Raw genomic sequence first — 17,517 nt, 5'->3', positions numbered from 1 at the left:
GATTGCCACAGAGGGCTGTGGAGGCCAAGTCAGTGAATATTTTAAAGGCAGAGATAGACAAATTCCTGATTAGAACGGGTGTCAAGGGTTATGGGGAGAAGGCAAGAAAATGGAATTAAGAGGCAGTGATCAGCCATGACTGAATGGTGGAGTAGAGTCGATGGGCCGAATGGCCTAATTCTACTCCTATCACTTCGCAGGTCAGGCAGCATCTCAGGAGAGAAGGAATGGGTGACGTTTCGGGTCGAGACCCTTCTTCAGTCTGAAGAAGGGTCTCAACCCGAAATGTCACCCATTCCTTCTGTCCTGAGATGCTGCCTGACCTGCTGAGTTACTGCAGCATTTTGTGAATAAATACCTTCGATTTGCACCAGCCTCTGCAGTTATTTTCTTACACTACTCCTATCACTGGTGAACTTGTTGTGAACAAAAGTGTACACTCACTGACATTTTTTAATCCAATTCTAATTTAGGGAGATTCTGGTGAAGATGGCCGTTCGGGACCACGCGGTCCAGCCGGGAGTAGGGTAAGTCATCCAGTTCACACTGCAGGCCCCGGCGAACTGAAACAGAACCCCTTTTTAAAAAAGAAATATTTTATTCAAAGCGTTGCTCGAGATGGAAGTGTCTTAAGGGCAGTCGGGTATTGTGGCCGAGGGGATGCCGAAGGTCCTAATGCGTACGAAGGTAGACAAGTCTCCCGGGCCGGATCAGATCTATCCGAGGACACTGTGGAAAGCTAGAGAGGAAATTGCAGGAGCCCTGGCCGAGATTCGTCATTAAATATGGGAGAGGTGCTGGAAGAGCGGAGGGTGGCAACAGCCGTGCCTCTGTTTAAGAGAGGCTGCAGGAAAAAGCCAGGGAAAACTACTAAACAACAGGCCAGTGAGTCTGACGTCTGTGGTCAGAAATTTACTGGGGAGTATTCTGAAGTATAAGACACACATGCATTGAGAAAGACAAGGGCTGATTCGGGATAGATGGGTTTTGTACGTGGGAGATTGTGTCTCATTAAATACTTTCCCGTCCTAAATTGATTATAACTACTATAGTTGTTAAAAAAAAAAAGCGAATTTTCAACTTCACTGTTTTGGCCTTCTTTTCTTTCCAGTCATATTACCAATCCTGTTATTTATATTCTTGGGCAAATATTTCAAAACTAAGTATTGACATTGGTACGTGAATAAAATAACTCCATATCGCTGTGCTCAACATGCACAGATTAAACGGTCTTTACTGTATTTAGGGGGGTCACGGTAGCGCAGCGGTAGAGTTGCCGCCTTACAGCGCTCACAGCGCCGGAGACCCCGGTTCGATCCCAACTACGGCTGCTGTCTGTGCGGAGTTTGTACGTTCTCCCCGTGACCTGCGTGGGTTTTCTCCGAGATCTTCGGTTTCCTCCCGCGCTCCAAAGACGTACTCCCACACTCAAGGTTTGTAGGGTAATTGGCTGGTAAATGTAAGGTTTGTAGGGTAATTGGCTTGGTAAATGTAACAATTGTCCCTTGTGGGTGTCGGATGGTGTTGATGTGCGGGGATCGCTGGTCGGCGCGGACCCGGTGGGCCGATTGGGCCTGTTTCCGCGCTGTACCGCTAAACTAAACTCAACCACTGCTCGGGGTGCAGGATGGTTTGGTCATTGACGTATCAGGTCAGTAATACAGTCTTGCCTTCTCTCGTTACAGGCATCACAGGGCCGCAGAGGATCGCCAGGAACAAGGGTAAATTTTGCATTTTGTTACACTTTCCATATTCATTTTTTTTAAAAGGAGATGTTCTTGATTGAAGATTACAAGTGATTCTATGGCTATGACTAAACACGTTCTAATGTAGCCAGTGGAAATGCCTAGAGTATCTAAGGCAAGAGAACAATACCTCAGTTAGACACAACAATCAGGGGTAACTCAGTGGGACGGGCAGCATCACTGGAGAGGAGTGGTTGGCGTTTTGGGTCGAGACCCTTCTTAAGACCGAGAGTCAGGGGAGAGGGAGTCTAGGGATATGGAAGGGTAGGATGTGAAAACGACAGATCAAAGCCAACATTCATAAGGAAATGTAGAATTGTTAGCTTGACGGGGAAGGTGACAATGAGGCATACAAAGAGTAATATTTAATCAGGAGGACAGTAGAACTAGTCGATGACCTAGGATGGGGGAGGGACGGAGAGCCAGGGAACGCAAGGGTTACTCGGAGTTAGAGACTTGGACAGGTTGTGTGAGTGGGCGGATGCATGGCAGATGCAGTTTAATGTGGATAAGTGTGAGGTTATCCACTTTGGTGGTAAGAATAGGAAGGCAGAGTATTATCTGAATGGTGTCAAGTTAGGAAAAGGGGACGTACAACGAGATCTGGGTGTCCTAGTGCATCAGTCACTGAAAGGAAGCATGCAGGTACAGCAGGCAGTGAAGAAAGCCAATGGAATGTTGGCCTTCATAACAAGAGGAGTTGAGTATAGGAGCAAAGAGGTCCTTCTGCAGTTGTACAGGGCCCTAGTGAGACCTCACCTGGAGTACTGTGTGCAGTTTTGGTCTCCAAATTTGAGGAAGGATATTCTTGCTATTGAGGGCGTGCAGCGTAGGTTTACTAGGTTAATTCCCGGAATGGCGGGACTGTCATATGTTGAAAGACTGGAGCGACTAGGCTTGTATACCCTGGAATTTAGAAGGATGAGAGGAGATCTTATCGAAACGTATAAGATTATTAAGGGCTTGGACACGTTAGAGGAAGGAAACATGTTCCCAATGTTGGGGGAGTCCAGAACAAGGGGGCCACAGTTTAAGAATAAGGGGTAGGCCATTTAGAACTGAGATGAGGAAAAACTTTTTCAGTCAGAGAGTTGTGAATCTGTGGAATTCTCTGCCTCAGAGGGCAGTGGAGGCCAATTCTCTGAATGCATTCAAGAGAGAGAGCTAGATAGAGCTCTTAAGGATAGCGGAGTCAGGGGGTATGGGGAGAAGGCAGGAACGGGGTACTGATTGAGAATGATCAGCCATGATCAAATTGAATGGCGGTGCAGGCTCGAAGGGCCGAATGGCCTCCTCCTGCACCTATTGTCTATTGACAATTGAATTGTTTTTACAGACTTCAAACTAATGTGATTTCTCTTTATTTTACCTGGTGCATTTAGGGTAGAGCGGGAAACCCAGGGACAGGAGGGCCTCCAGGAGTGTCAGGGTTCAGAGGCCCACAAGTAAGTAACGTACTTAATGAAATCTAATTCTCGTTGCCATGTTCTCAGGAGCTTGCTCACACGAGCCACGTGGAACCCATTGTGAAAAAATCTCTGTTTGTGCATTTAGGGTAAAACTGGATCATCTGGCGCCCCAGGACGGGAAGGTGTACCTGGTATCCGAGGTCCCAGGGTAAAATTCTTTCTTTTTGCCTGTTTGCCAAGCACTTATCGTGACTCAAAGAGAAAGGAGGGGAGGCTGCAGCTCCAAATCCTCCCACAGCGCCCTCCACGTGCCCCCATTGTCCCCACATGCATCGGACTCTTTGACAAAGGATGTGCAATTCTTTGCCACAGAAGGCTGTGGAGGCCAAGTCAATGGATATTTTTTAAAGCAGAGATAGATGGTTTCTTGACTGGTACGGGTGTCAGGGGTTATGGGATGGAGAATGGGGTTGGGAGGGAGAGATAGATCGGCCATGATCGAATGGCGGAGTGGACTTGATGGGCCAAATGGCCTAATTCTGCTCCTATCACTTATGAGCTTTGAGCCACACTCGATCCCACAAGACACGAGGCTGCACAATCTTCATCTACGACAGGCCACCACCACAATCATCGCTTAAATAAAGAGCAGAGAATACTGCAAACACTCTGCTGATCAGGCAGCATCTGTGACGAGCAGTAAAGTTAATGATCCAGGCAAAGATGATCTTTCACATCATTAAGTGTTATGGACTGAAATATTACGTTTATTTCACTCTCCAGGGATAGAAACATAGAAACATAGAAAATAGGTGCAGGAGGAGGCCATTCTGCCCTTCGAGCCTGCACCGCCATTCATTGTGATCATGGCTGACCATCCACAATCAGTAACCCGTGCCTGCCTTCTCCCCATATCCCTTGAGTCTGCTTGCCCCTAGAGCTCTATCTGACCTTCTTGGACCTTCTTGGATCTTCTGACTTGCGAAGCATTTTGAACATTTTCTGGTTTTCATATTTGAGATCTCCCCTGAGAATATTTCTTGAAAGACTTCCTCCGTGTTTAATTAATTGAAACCATGGAGTCTTTAACTCTAATCAGATTGAAAGGGTCAAACAGGCACGATTCGAGGATGTTCATAACAAAAACAAGGATCTGAAGTTAAAAAAAAAAACTGGGAGGATCTGAGATGCTTTAAAAAATGAACAATTAAAAATAGTTCCCATTTAAACACCATCTTCCAAGTGGGATGTTCCTACGGGTTGTTTAATTTTTCTCATATGAAACGATTTTATTGGTGAAGACTAAGTGATCCACCGCTGTTATTTAGCAGTTGAGGCCAATACTAGGCTCGGAATGGACCAGGCTTGTGTGAAAGGACTAACAACATTTGTCAACTTTCATTTCTACTCACTCTTTACCATGGGGCAATAAGGTTTGGACACCATGCCACCAGTCGTTTGGCTTAGCAATCAAAGCCCATCTCCTTCTTCGCCACCCCTCTCCCATCTGAGGACACGCGAAGGGCCATCTCAAAGCACTGCACTACCACGCCCTTCACCTGTTTGGGACCTTCTCTCACACGCAGGGCTCGGGGATGAGGAAGTGGATAAATCAGGGTAAAGGATGGAATTTGCAGATTGGGATAATGGGAGAAAGGTGGTGTGTAAGGAGTTGGGGTGGGGGGGGGTAATAGGTTAAAGTGTGGTGACAGGGGGGTGGGGTATTTTAAGGAGCTAGCCATGGCTACTGCAGCACCCACATTGCAGCACAGAAACATCGAAACCATGGAAAATAGGGGCAGGAGGAGGCCATTCGGCCCTTCGAGCCAGCACCGCCATTCAATATGATCATGGCTGATCATCCACAATCAGTACCCCGTTCCTGCTTTCTCCCCATATCCCTTGAATCCATTAACCTCAAGAGCTGAATCTAACTCTCTCTTGAAAACATCCAGCAAATTGGCCTCCACTGCCTCCTGTGGCAGAGAATTCCACAGATTCACAACTCTCTGGGTGAAGAAGTATTTTCTCATCTCAGTCCTAAATGGCTTCCCCCTTATTCTTAAACTGTGACCACTTGGTTCTGAACTCACCCAACATCGGGAACACTTTTCGTGCATCTGGCCTGTCCAATCCCTTGAGTTTTAGATGTCGGTAAGATCCATTAGACAGTAGGTGCAGGAGTAGGCCATTCGGCCCTTCGAGCCAGCACCACCATTCAATGTGATCATGGCTGATCATTCTCAATCAGTACCCCGTTCCTGCCTGTGGAATTCTCTGCCTCAGAAGGCAGTGGAGGCCAATTCTCTGAATGCATTCAAGAGAGAGCTAGATAGAGCTCTTAAAGATAGCGGAGTCAGGGGGTATGGGGAGAAGTCAGGAACGGGGTACTGATTGAGAATGATCAGCCATGATCACATTGAATGGCGGTGCTGGCTCGAAGGGCCGAATGGCCTACTCCTGCACCTATTGTCTATTGTCTATTGGTCTGATTCCTTCTAGAAATGCATCATGGGGTCTAAGCAAGGCATGGGAATAAACATTCTGATTTTAAACCAGCATCTGCAAGTCCTTCTGACACATCAGAATAAGCATGTTCCTCTATTGATGCTGAGAATGGCTTTCTTATTGCAATGTTCTGATTTAAAGCTGTCTTTTGTTCTGTTCCAGGGGCCGGCTGGCCTTACAGGACCAAATGGTGTAAGAGGAAAAAATGGATTGAACGGAAGAAAGGTACGTGGCACATTCATAAACCTCTTTGTGGAGGGAAGGTGGGAAATGAAGGGAGAGTAGTGGCTGACGTTTTATCTTTGTACGCCCATTTCTGTGCAGGGTGAGCCTGGGGACTCTGGCAAGAAGGGCGGAGGTGGCCCCACAGGTCCACGGGGAGAAATGGTAAGTGTTGTCCCTTTACAAATGGCGGAACTTCGTTTTGCCTACAGCACAGATGAAAGCCACACAACCAACATGTGAGTGCATCACCATCCACTGCCTGAAGAAGGGTCTCGGGCCCAATACGCCACCTGATCCTTCTCTCCAGAGATGCTGCCTAGTCTCGCTGAGTTACTGCAGCATATTGTGTCCTCCATTCATCAATTCACCGATGAGATGCCATCCAAAATAACGCCCTGCCCCGTGACCTTGGTGACAGGGTTGGCCTTTGGAGGAGCAGGGAAACACCAACGTCAGTTTGCAGAGTTTATGAGCTGAAATCTCCATCATGCTGTGATAACATAATTAGGCAGTTGGGTTGTACAAATGTCAATATCTGAAATGTTGTGTCATTTTTGATTCTTCAGCTCCCCCCCCCCCCCCCCCCCAGTGTGATGTGCAGACATGCTCAATTGCTCAAAACCAGAACTAAAGCTAGCCTCATTACGGTGGCCCAGCGGCAGGTAGAATTGCCGCCTTACAGCGCTTACCGCGCCAGAGACCCGGGTTCGATCCCGACTACGGATACTGTCCGTACTAGAGTTTCTACGTTCTCCCCGTGACCTGCGTGGGTTTTCTCCGAGATCTTTGGTTTCCTCCCACACTCCAAAGACGTGCAGGTTTGTAGGTTAATCGGCTTGGTATAAATGTAAAAATTGTCCCTAGTGGGTGTAGGATAGCGTTAATGTGCGGGGTTCGCTGGTCGGCGTGGGCTCGGGCCGAAGGGCCTGTTTCTGCGCTGTACCTCTAAACTAATCTAATCTAAGCTAAACCTGTGACAATGAAATCAGCACTCTGTCACACTAACCCACCTATTGTGTGAATTTCCATCAGAAAATAACATCTGCCTTGTTGAATTGTTCTGAATTGTGTGCAACTCCTGATCAACCATTATGACTGACCCTCAAATGCCTTTGATAATAAATGTTGATTTTGGCAGCTGCATCTCCTTCTCATGAATGAATAAATTAAAAAATATATTTCATAACTAAATGGGGTTTTGAGTCCAAGTGGGAAGTTTTGGCTTCATCAACTATCCCGCAGGGTTTTCTTTCATCCCTTCAAGCCTGCTCTGCCATTTAGTCTAGCTGAAATGTTCTCCTTTGCTGCCTTTCCATAAACAGGTATACTTTCCCCTTTTACAAAATAATAAACTGTTTCTCCTGAGTTAGTGATGCACCAAATGAAAGCCATTTGTTGGGGGAGAATGTTTCAGATTCCCACCACATTTTCCCTGAAGGAGCACTCATTCTCTAGATTAGTTTTACAGATGCAGCATGGAAACATAGAAACATAGAAAATGGGTGCAGGAGTAGGCCATTCGGCCCTTCGAGCCTGCACCGCCATTCAATATGATCATGGCTGATCATCCAACTCAGTATCCCGTACCTGCCTTCTCTCCATACCCCCTGATCCCTTTAGCCACAAGGGCCACATCTAACTCCCTCTTAAATATAGCCAATGAACTGGCCTCAACTACCTTCTGTGGCAGAGAATTCCACAGATTCACCACTCTGTGTGTGAAAAAAAACTTTCTCATCTCGGTCCTAAAAGACTTCCCCCTTATCCTTAAACTGTGACCCCTTGTTCTGGACTTCCCCAACATCGGGAACAATCTTCCTGCATCTAGCCTGTCCAACCCCTTAAGAATTTTGTAAGTTTCTATAAGATCCCCCCTCAATCTTCTAAATTCCAGCGAGTACAAGCCGAGTCTATCCAGTCTTTCTTCATATGAAAGTCCTGCCATCCCAGGAATCAATCTGGTGAACCTTCTCTGTACTCCCTCTATGGCAAGGATGCCCTTTGGCCCACAGAGTCCACGCCAACCAGCGACCCCCCGTACACTAGTTCCCTCCTGCACACTCGGGGACGATTAGCCAACAAACCTGCACGCTTTTGGAATGTGGGTGGAAACCGGAGCACCCGTAGAAAATCCTCGCGGGAGAGCGTAGAAACTCCGTACAGACAGACACCCGTGGTCAGGATCGAACCCGTGTTGCTAGCACGACAAGGCAACAACCCTCCTGCTGCACCATCGTGCCGTCCTTGCTGAACTGGTTCTGTTTTAGGCTTGGGACCTCTGGCCCACCCCCATCAGAAGGAATAGATTGTCTTTATCTGCCTAATGTAAAGCACCTGAATAGGTTACTTCTCGGTCAGAAACGTTAGGAATACCAGCCTTGCCTCTTCACCTGTCTTTATTCTGCATAATGTAGGGATAATTTTTCATGCACTGGCAACTTACCAGTTAACAAATTATTTGACCCTGTAGAGTAGACACCCCATTGTTTTATAAGTGACAGATATAACCTAGTCACTTGCAGTCGAGTTTGTAAAACAGCAGAAAACTTTCACAGCTCGGAAAGTCCAGTAGATTTCCTGTCATGAAACAGACCAACATTCCTATCCTCTTTCTCACTATATTTCTTGGCGTTTTCCCTCTTCAGAATTCGTCCTTGAAGCCAGCGCAGTCCCCTACGGGAGAGCAGGAATATCGTAGGGATCACAGAGGAGTGAGAGAGGGTCTCCCTGGACTCTCGTCGGAAGGGTGCAGGAAGGAACTGCAGGCGCTGATTTAAACAGAAGATAGGCACGAGATGCTGGAGTAACTCAGCGGGACAGGCTGAGAAGGGGCGAGAAGGGTCTCGAATGGAAACGTCAACCATTCCTTCTCTCCAGAGATGCTGCCTGTCCTGCTGAGTTACTCCAGCATTTTGTGTCTATCTCGCCACAGCAGGGTCTTGATCCAGAACATTGTCTGCTCAATCCCCTCCACTGATGCTGTCTGAACCACCGAGTGCGTCCAGCAGTCTTTTTTTCCATCTTGAAATCAGTATACCCTGCCTGCTGAACGTATTTACTCCATAACTTTGCTCCTCTTTGCTTCATGCCTTTTCCTCCTATTTTCTAACCTTACATATTGGAACCATTTCACGGATCAGTTCATATGGCTTTCCTCTCTGATCCTGAATGTTGTTCAGGATACAGAACTGAGTGAAACCGGATTTTAAGGCTCCAGTAACCTATTCAGTAATAAATGCATAATGTTTCATGTTTCGTGTCCGTTCTCTCAATGTAAAAGACTGTTTTTACGAAGAGCTGAGTCATCTGTGTGCGTCTGTGTGAAAAATCTGCAGCTTTTTTTCCTTCAATCGATATTTCTAGAACTGATTGTCAGGTCTCAATCATCTTGCTATTCATGGGAGCTTGCTCTGTAAAACTGCCTGTTGCAGATTAGGTTAACCTGAAGTCTATTTTCAGACAGACTCAATGGGCTGGATAGTCTCCCTCTATGCTTCAAATTTCTATGATTGTGCGATTTTCTAAAGGAACATGAAATGAACTATACGAATACAAGTATCTTACTTGCTCTGATTTAGGAAACTACACCCATACAAAACTGAGCAAACCTAGTGCCTTTCATTTTACATCATTGAACATTTTGGTTTAATTAATACCCAGTTTTGGATTCTAATAGATGTAATTGGGAGTCAAGAGTCAAGAATGTTTTATTGTCATATGTCCCAAATAGAACAAAGAAATTCGTACTTGCAGCAGCACAACAGAATATGTAAACAAAGTGCACTGTAAACAATATAATAAATGAGAAGAATGCATGGTGGCATAGTGGTAGAGTTGCTGCCTTAGGGCATTTACAGCGCCGGAGACCCGGGTTCGATCCTGACTCCGGGTGCTGTCTGTACGGAGTTTGTTCGTTCTCCCCGTGACCTGCATGGGTTTTCTCCGAGATCGTCGGTTTCCTCCCACACTCTAAAGACGTGCAGGTTTGTAGGTTAATTGACTGGGTAAATGTAAAAATTGTCCCTAGTGGGTGTAGGATAGTGTTAATGTGCGGGGATCGCTGGGCGGCGCGGACCCGGTGGGCCGAAGGGCCTGTTTCCGCGCTGTATCTCTAAATCTAAAAAAATCTTTAAAAAATCTAAAAAGTTAGAACTGAGCTCCTTGGAAACAAAATGGCCTAACAGAGGTTCGCAAGACAGTAAAAGACTTTGATAGAGTAATAGAACAAACAGTTGCTTCCTCGGGCAAGTACAGCAACAACCAGAGACTGTGAACTTACAATCCATCGCAAAACCTTCTGAAGAAAATACGAGTACTAATTCTGTTATATAAACCAGAATTTTCAAAATGCTTCGCCAAAAATAAGTTATGAAGGCACTAATTTTAAAAAGGAATCGGATGCTTATTTGACAATAAGGAATTATTGAAGATGGAGAGGAGAGAGGTGGGACTAGGCAGGATTGATCGACCAAAGAGCCAGCTCAGAAATGGCAGGTTAAATGTGTGAATGTCTATGATTCATTACGTGAGTTATGGTTGTGCATGCATGCCAATGTTAAAATGTGTACAAAGCGATAACATCTGTTTGTTTTTATGGGTTCCGCTGTTTTTAATACTTAACTTTCTGTCTTAGGGTGAAGATGGAGTAAATGGAATTGGCAAACCAGGAGGCAAAGGCAGACAGGTCAGTCGTTTACAGTGAGTTAAGGCCATTGACTCACACAACCACAACAACATAATGGAATGGAGACACCTTGTGTAGTACAGAAGGCAGGAAAACAGAATAAAACTTTCACATTGGTCAGGGATGATCTGGTTATCAAGGTCCTGCCTATTGTTACAAAATTTGCACCTCGCCGTTCGATATGAAAGGAAGAGTTAAACGCAGACAGAGATAACTAACTTATGTACAGCAATAATTAGAAGAAGACTGATAGGAAAATGACTGCAGATGCTGGTACAAATCGAAGGTCTCCCAAACAGCTGGAGTAACTCAGCGGGTCAGGCAGCATCTCAGGAGAGAAGGAATGGGTGACGTTTTGGGTCAGACTGAAGAAGGGTCTCGACCCGAAACGTTACCCATTCCTTCTCTCCTGAGATGCTGCCTGACCTGCTGAGTTACTCCAGCATTTTGTGACACCATCGAGAAGAAGACTGATCTCACCTACATTCCAGCCTCTACTCAGCGATGAGCAGGATCGACAGAAGCTGGAAGCCTGTTCAGGTCCGTTGGCTCACATGCATACAACAAGAGTTCAGGGGATGGGCCTTTGTCGGCACTGGGCCTGAACTTGCTGGAGTTTAGAAGGATGAGGGGGGACCTCGTTGAAACTTACCGAATAGTGAAAGGCTTGGATAGAGTGGATGAGGAGAGGATGTTTCCACTAGTGGGAGAGTCCGGGACTAGAAGTCACAGCCTCGGAATTAAAGAACTCTCCTTTAGGAAGGAGATGAGGAGGAATTTCTTTAGTCAGAGGGTGGTGAATCTATGGAATTCTTTGCCACAAAAGGCTGAGGAGACCAAGTCAGTGGATATTTTTAAGGCAGAGACAGATAGATTCTTGATTAGTACGGGTGTCCTGGGTGATGGGGAGAAGGCAGGAGAATGGGGTCAGGAGGGAGAGATGGATCAGCCATGATTGAATGGCGGGGTAAAGTTGATAGCAGAATGGCCCAATTCTGTTCCTATCACTTATGTCCTCATGAGCTGAGATTCTGAATAATAAACTCACCAAGCTCTGTGACAGTACCTCTGAGAGTGAAGTTGCACAGTTAATTGTACTAGTTGCACGAACACAGTGGGCAAATGCCACACTCTGTAGTGTCACTTCCACAGTTCCAGTTGCTGTTTTTAATTAAACTTCCCAACTATAACTGTTGACTTGAAATCTGTACGTGGTTATTGACTAATTTGAATGAGCATGTTGGGAAGATAACTAAGGGTTGTTGCGCGCAGTGTGACAAACTTTGTTTTTATGGACTTTACTATATCATCTGACAAGGTCTTGCATGACTGGCTGTTGCAGAAGCATAAACATAAGGTGCGGAAGCTGAACTGAGGGCAGAAGGCAGTGGTGGAGGGATGCTTCCCTGATTAAACATTTGTTACCAGTGATAGTCTTAAAGTGATACCGGAAACAGGCCCTTCGACCTGTATAAGATTATTAAGGGGTTGGACACGTTAGAGGCAGGAAACATGTTCCCAATGTTGGGGGAGTCCAGAACAAGGGGCCACAGTTTAAGAATAAGGGGTAGGCCATTTAGAACTGAGATGAGGAAAACCTTTTCAGTCAGAGAGTTGTGAATCTGTGGAATTCTCTGCCTCAGAAAGCAGTGGAGGCCAATTCTCTGCATGCATTCAAGAGAGAGCTAGATAGAGCTCTTAAGGATAGCGGAGTCAGGGGGTATGGGGAGAAGGCAGGAACGGGGTACTGATTGAGAATGATCAGCCATGATCACATTGAATGGCGGTGCTGGCTCGAAGGGCCGAATGGCCTCCTCTTGCACCTATTGTCTATTGTCTATTGACCCAACTCGCCCACACCGGCCAACATGTCCCAGCTACACTAGTCCCACCTGCCTGCATTTGGTCCATATCCCTCCAAACCTGTCCAATCCATGTACCTGTCTAACTGTTTCTTAAACATTGGGATAGTCCCAGCCTCCTCTGGCAGCTTGTTCCATACATCCACCACCCCTCAGATTCCTATTAAATCTTTTCCTCTTCACCTTAAACCTATGTCCTCTGGTCCTCGATGCACCTGCTCTGGGCAAGAGCATCTACCCAATCTACTCCTCTCATGATTTTACATGCCTCTATAAGATCACCCCTCATCCTCTTGCGCTCCAAGGAATAGAGTCCCAGCCTACGTAACCTCTCCCTACAGCTCAGGCCCTCTAGTCCTGGCAACATCCTCGTAAATCTTCTCTGTACCTTTTCCAGCTTGACAACATCTTTCCTTTACCATGGTGCCCAGAACACAATACTCTAAATGTGGTCTCACCAATGTCTTGTACAACTGGAACAACTGACCTCCCAACTTCTATACTCATATACTGATGTAGGCCTTGTTGTATGTGGTATATTATTAATCACTTGGATGTGAATATAGACGGTACATTGGCAAGTCTTTGGATGACTTGAAAGTAGGTGGTGTTGTGGATAGCAAGTTAAGGTTGTCAAAGGCTACAGCATGATATGAATCAGGAGGAAAGTTGAGCAGACCATTGGCAATTGGAATTTAATCCCTATAAGTGCTGAGTGATGCATTTTTGGAAGTCAAATGGGTGTAGGACATGTACAGTAAATAGTGGGGCAGGAAAGAATGTTGATGTTTAAGTCTGTCGCTCCCTGCAAGTGGTAACACGGGTCAACAGGATGGTGAAGAAGGAATATGACTTGTGTGGGAAGGAACTGCAGATGCTGGTTTACACTGAAGATAGACACAAAATGCTGGAGTAACTCAGCGAGACAGGCAGCATCTCTGGAGAGAAGGAATGGGTGACGTTTCGGGTCGAGACCCTTCTTCGGACCCCTGAAGAAGTCTGAAGAAGTCTCGGTCTGAAGAAGGGTCTCGACCCGAACCGTCACCCATTCCTTCTCTCCAGAGATGTTGCCTGTCCCGTTGAGTTGCTCCAGCATTTTGTGTCCATCGAGGCATGTGGCATGCTTGCCTTCATAGGGTGTGGCATGAAATATAAAAGTTGGGAGGTTATGGTGTCACTTTACAAAACATTTTGTTAGGCAGCAGTTGTAGTATTGTGTGCAGTTCCTGTTACCATAGCACACGAAGGAAATGATTGTACTGTGTGTGTGGAGAGAAGATTCACCAGGATATCGCCTGGTTTGGAGGACTTTGGGCATGGGAGAGGTTGGATAAGATGGGCTTGCTTCCCAGGAATGAAGGAGGCTGAGAAGTATATAAAATTACAAGGCTCAATTGGAGTAGACTATCAGAATAGTTTTGCCTTTGTAGGGGATTACAAAAACAAGTGAGCATGGACTTAAAGCGCTAAGAAGGAGTTTTAAAGGGGTTCTGAGGGGAACGAATCTTTACACAGGGAATGCTTGGTAACTGGAACACAGATTTAGAAGGCAATTCAATAGACAAAGCACAGAAGGATGTAGATTTAATCTGAGCAAATGGGAATGATGTAAACAGGCAAAATGGTTGGGATAGAAATGCCCCTTTCTGAGCTGTATAACTATGACTCTAAATATTAAAAAAATAGTACAATAATCAACTAGCCAAATAATAATATAAAGTGGCCGACTGACTAATTCAGTCATCTGTGCAGACCAGGTACGTAACAACATGTTTAGGAAACACCCATCTTGAGTTAGTTCATCTCAACCTCATAGTATTGCCTCTAGGACAAGCGGGAAAAATTATCTCTTCATCTTATCAGCTTCCACCATCACCCCCTCCCCCACTTCAAGCAGGTAGATGAACAATGAGCGAAGATATTTATTTATTCACAAAATGCTGGAGTAACTCAGCAGGTCAGGCAGCATCTCAGGAGAGAAGGAATGACCCGCTGAGTTACTCCAGCATTTTGTGAATAAATACCTTCGATTTGCACCAGCATCTGCAGTTATTTTCTTACACTGATGAGTGAAGATAAGTTAATGTGGTGTAGAATATGAGCAGAATGATCTCTTTGGGTAGGAATGGAAGAATAGTTGCACAAATTGGATTGTAATCCAGCTAGAGTTAGATCTAGCTCTCAGATCCACCTGATGCATAGGTTTCCTTGATTATCTGTGTGATGCTAGTTAATTAGTCACAGCCAGTTGTCCCCAGTGAATCAAGGGATATGGGGAGAAAGCAGGAACGGGGTACTGATTTTGGATGATCATATAGAATGGCGGTGCTGGCACGAAGGACCGAATGGCCTACTCCTGCACCTATTTTGCTCGTTTCTATGTTTTTAAACCCAAACTAGCATCTTCATCAGAAATAGGGGGTTGCAGGGACAGGAAATGTGTAGCTACTGACACGTCCCTGATTATGTTCTTTGCTTTATAGGGTGAGCTTGGTCCAGTGGGACCCCTGGGACTTAAGGTAAAGTAAATCATTAACTTGTTGTTGAGCTGCTTCTTTTATTAAAAGTCCGCCTGTCATGTTTGAAACCCTTTAACCCATATTACCTTCCTGAAACAGGGTGATTTTGGAATCTATGGGGATCCAGGAAAAAATGGCATGAAAGGGAACAGAGGCCGCAGGGTAAGTTGTAAATGTTAAGAAAATAATGCTGTTCCTTATTTTGATTTATTTTAAGCTGCTGAGATAGAACCATTTATCTTGTGCTTAAAAATGTGCCAACATTTATTTATCTTTTATCACTGACACTCAATTATGTTAAAATATTATTGTTGAGGTTGCTGATTTTTTAGAATTAGATTTTTTATATTTAGAGATACAGCGCGGAAACAGGCCCTTCGGCCCACCGAGTCCGCGCCGCCCAGCGATCCCCGCACATTAACACTATCCTACACACACTAGGGACAATTTTTACATTTACCCAGTCAATTAACCTACATACCTGCACGTCTTTGGAGTGTGGGAGGAAACCAGAGATCACGGAGAAAACCCACGCAGGTCACGGGGAGAACGTACAAACTCCATACAGACGGCGCCCGTAGTCGGGATGGAACCCGGGTCTCCTGCGCTGCATTCGCTGTAAGGCAGCAACTCTACCGCTGCGCCACCGTGCCGCCCTGATGTGGCAGGATACATAGATGATATAGTCAATAGTCAAGTTTATTTGTCACACACACATAAATGTGCAGTGAAATGAAAGATTACCCACAGTCCAACAATAAGAGCAATAAAAATAAGCAATAACACGCGCAATCACAAACCAACACCAAACAAAAAGAAACATCCATCACAGTGAGTCTCCTCCAGTCCCTCCTCACTGTGATGGAAGGCCAGAATGTCTTTTCTCTTCCCCTGACGTCTTCTCCCACGGTCAGGCTGTTGAAGTTGCCACGTTCCAGGCCGCGCCAGACGGTGAAAGGTCCGCAGCGGGCCGACCCAAGCCCCGCGATCCGGGGCGGGCGAAGATGGTGCCGCTGTCTTGTGATTTTGGCGATGACAGTCCAATCGTGATCTCTGGTGCTGTTTGAATGGAGTTTGTACATTCCCTGTGACTGCATGGGTTTCCACCTGATGCATAGGTTTCCTCTCACATCCCAATTATCTGTGTGATGCTAGTTAATTAGTCACAGCCGGTTGTCCCCAGGATTTGAGGAGAGGGGAGAATAAGGTGGCTTAGGTGCTCTTGGTGGACAGAAGAGCTTATTTACATCCTGGATCTTTCTGTGATTTAGTTCAGTTCAGAGATATAGCGCGGAAAAAGGCCCTTCGGCCCACCGAGTCCGTGCCGACCAGCGATCCCCGCACATTAACACTACCCCACACACACACACACACACTAGGGACAATTTACACTGATACCAAGCCAATTAGCCTACATACCTGTATGGCTTTGGAGTGTGGGAGGAAACTGAAGATCTCGGAGAAAACCAATGTTGCCACGGGGAGAACGTACAAACTCCGTACAGACGGCGCCCGTAGTCAGGATCAAACCCGGGTCTCTGGCGCTGTAATTGCTGTAAGGCAGCAACTCTATCGCTGTGCCACCATGGCATTTCAACTCTACCGCCCCTGTGAACATTGCTTTACAAAAGCAGCCTTGAACACACAGCAGTGTAAGTGGAGGCACAAGAGACTGTTAATGTGAGAATCGTGAGCAATAAGCCAACTGCAGCAGGAAAACAGTGGGCCAGGCGGGGAAATGGATTGATGATATTTTTGGTCAGGATCAGTCTGGAAATGTGCCCTGAACCAAAATGTCCTTGATTTACTACTGTCCTCCAGCAGTTTGTTTTTTGCAATGTATGTAGACAGAAATCATGATTCATGAGGTGCCTATGTTACTCTTTGGTAATAACTCCAAAATATGGTCCAACTGAAACGTTGGCCAGAAGTGGGCTGATATTCTGTTTTGATTTATCAGTCCAGGAAAAGCTTCTTGCCTTTCTTATATCTTGTGACGTCCCCATTTAAAGTTGTTTCACACTTCTTGCGGCAAGCAACTAGAAAAGCCCTTTGTCAGAATTGAATAGTTGCAAATTAAACTTTGAAACAGCAGCAAATTATCACAGCAGCAAATTATTCCCCCCGGAAATTGGAGGAACAGCACCTCATATTTCGCCTGGGCAGCTTGCAGCCCAGTGGTATGAACATTGACTTCTCCAACTTTAGATAGTTCCTCTGTCCCTCTCTTTCCCCCCCCCCCCCCCCCCCCCCCCCATCCCCCCCTTCCCAGTTCTCCCTCTGTCTTCCTGTCTCCACCTATATCCTTCCTTTGTCCCAAACCCCAAAGACGTACATATTTGCAGGTTAATTGGCATGGTAAATTGTCCCCGGTGTGTCGGATAGTGTAAGTGTGCAGGGATCACTGGTCGGTGCAGACCCGATGGGCCGAAGGGCCTGTTTCCGTGCCGTATCTCTAAAACTAAAGCTAAAACTAAACTGTGGGGTTTGTCTGGCTGATTCTGCTGGAATGCTATGCCATTATTTCCTGATGGTTTGCCTTCCAAGCCGTACGCAATCTTGTCC

General features: G+C 46.0%; 1 protein-coding gene across 1 annotated transcript in view; it reads left to right on the top strand.

Annotated features, from left to right (window-relative positions):
- The window catches only part of LOC144596370 (collagen alpha-3(VI) chain-like), a 112,111-nt gene that overhangs the window by 81,043 nt on the left and 13,551 nt on the right, over positions 1-17,517 (top strand). Inside the window, exons 25-33 of the mRNA XM_078404626.1 lie at positions 474-527; positions 1,686-1,721; positions 3,128-3,190; positions 3,300-3,362; positions 5,825-5,887; positions 5,987-6,049; positions 10,521-10,571; positions 14,917-14,952; positions 15,052-15,114. Coding sequence (XP_078260752.1) covers positions 474-527; positions 1,686-1,721; positions 3,128-3,190; positions 3,300-3,362; positions 5,825-5,887; positions 5,987-6,049; positions 10,521-10,571; positions 14,917-14,952; positions 15,052-15,114 — 492 coding nt within the window. The remainder of the gene's footprint in view (positions 1-473; positions 528-1,685; positions 1,722-3,127; positions 3,191-3,299; positions 3,363-5,824; positions 5,888-5,986; positions 6,050-10,520; positions 10,572-14,916; positions 14,953-15,051; positions 15,115-17,517) is intronic.

The sequence above is a fragment of the Rhinoraja longicauda genome, chromosome 8 (genome assembly GCF_053455715.1).
Source record: "Rhinoraja longicauda isolate Sanriku21f chromosome 8, sRhiLon1.1, whole genome shotgun sequence".
In the NCBI taxonomy this organism is placed as follows: Eukaryota; Metazoa; Chordata; class Chondrichthyes; order Rajiformes; family Arhynchobatidae; genus Rhinoraja; species Rhinoraja longicauda.
Note: the sequence above shows the minus strand (reverse complement) of the source record. Positions and strands in the feature narration are given on the sequence as shown.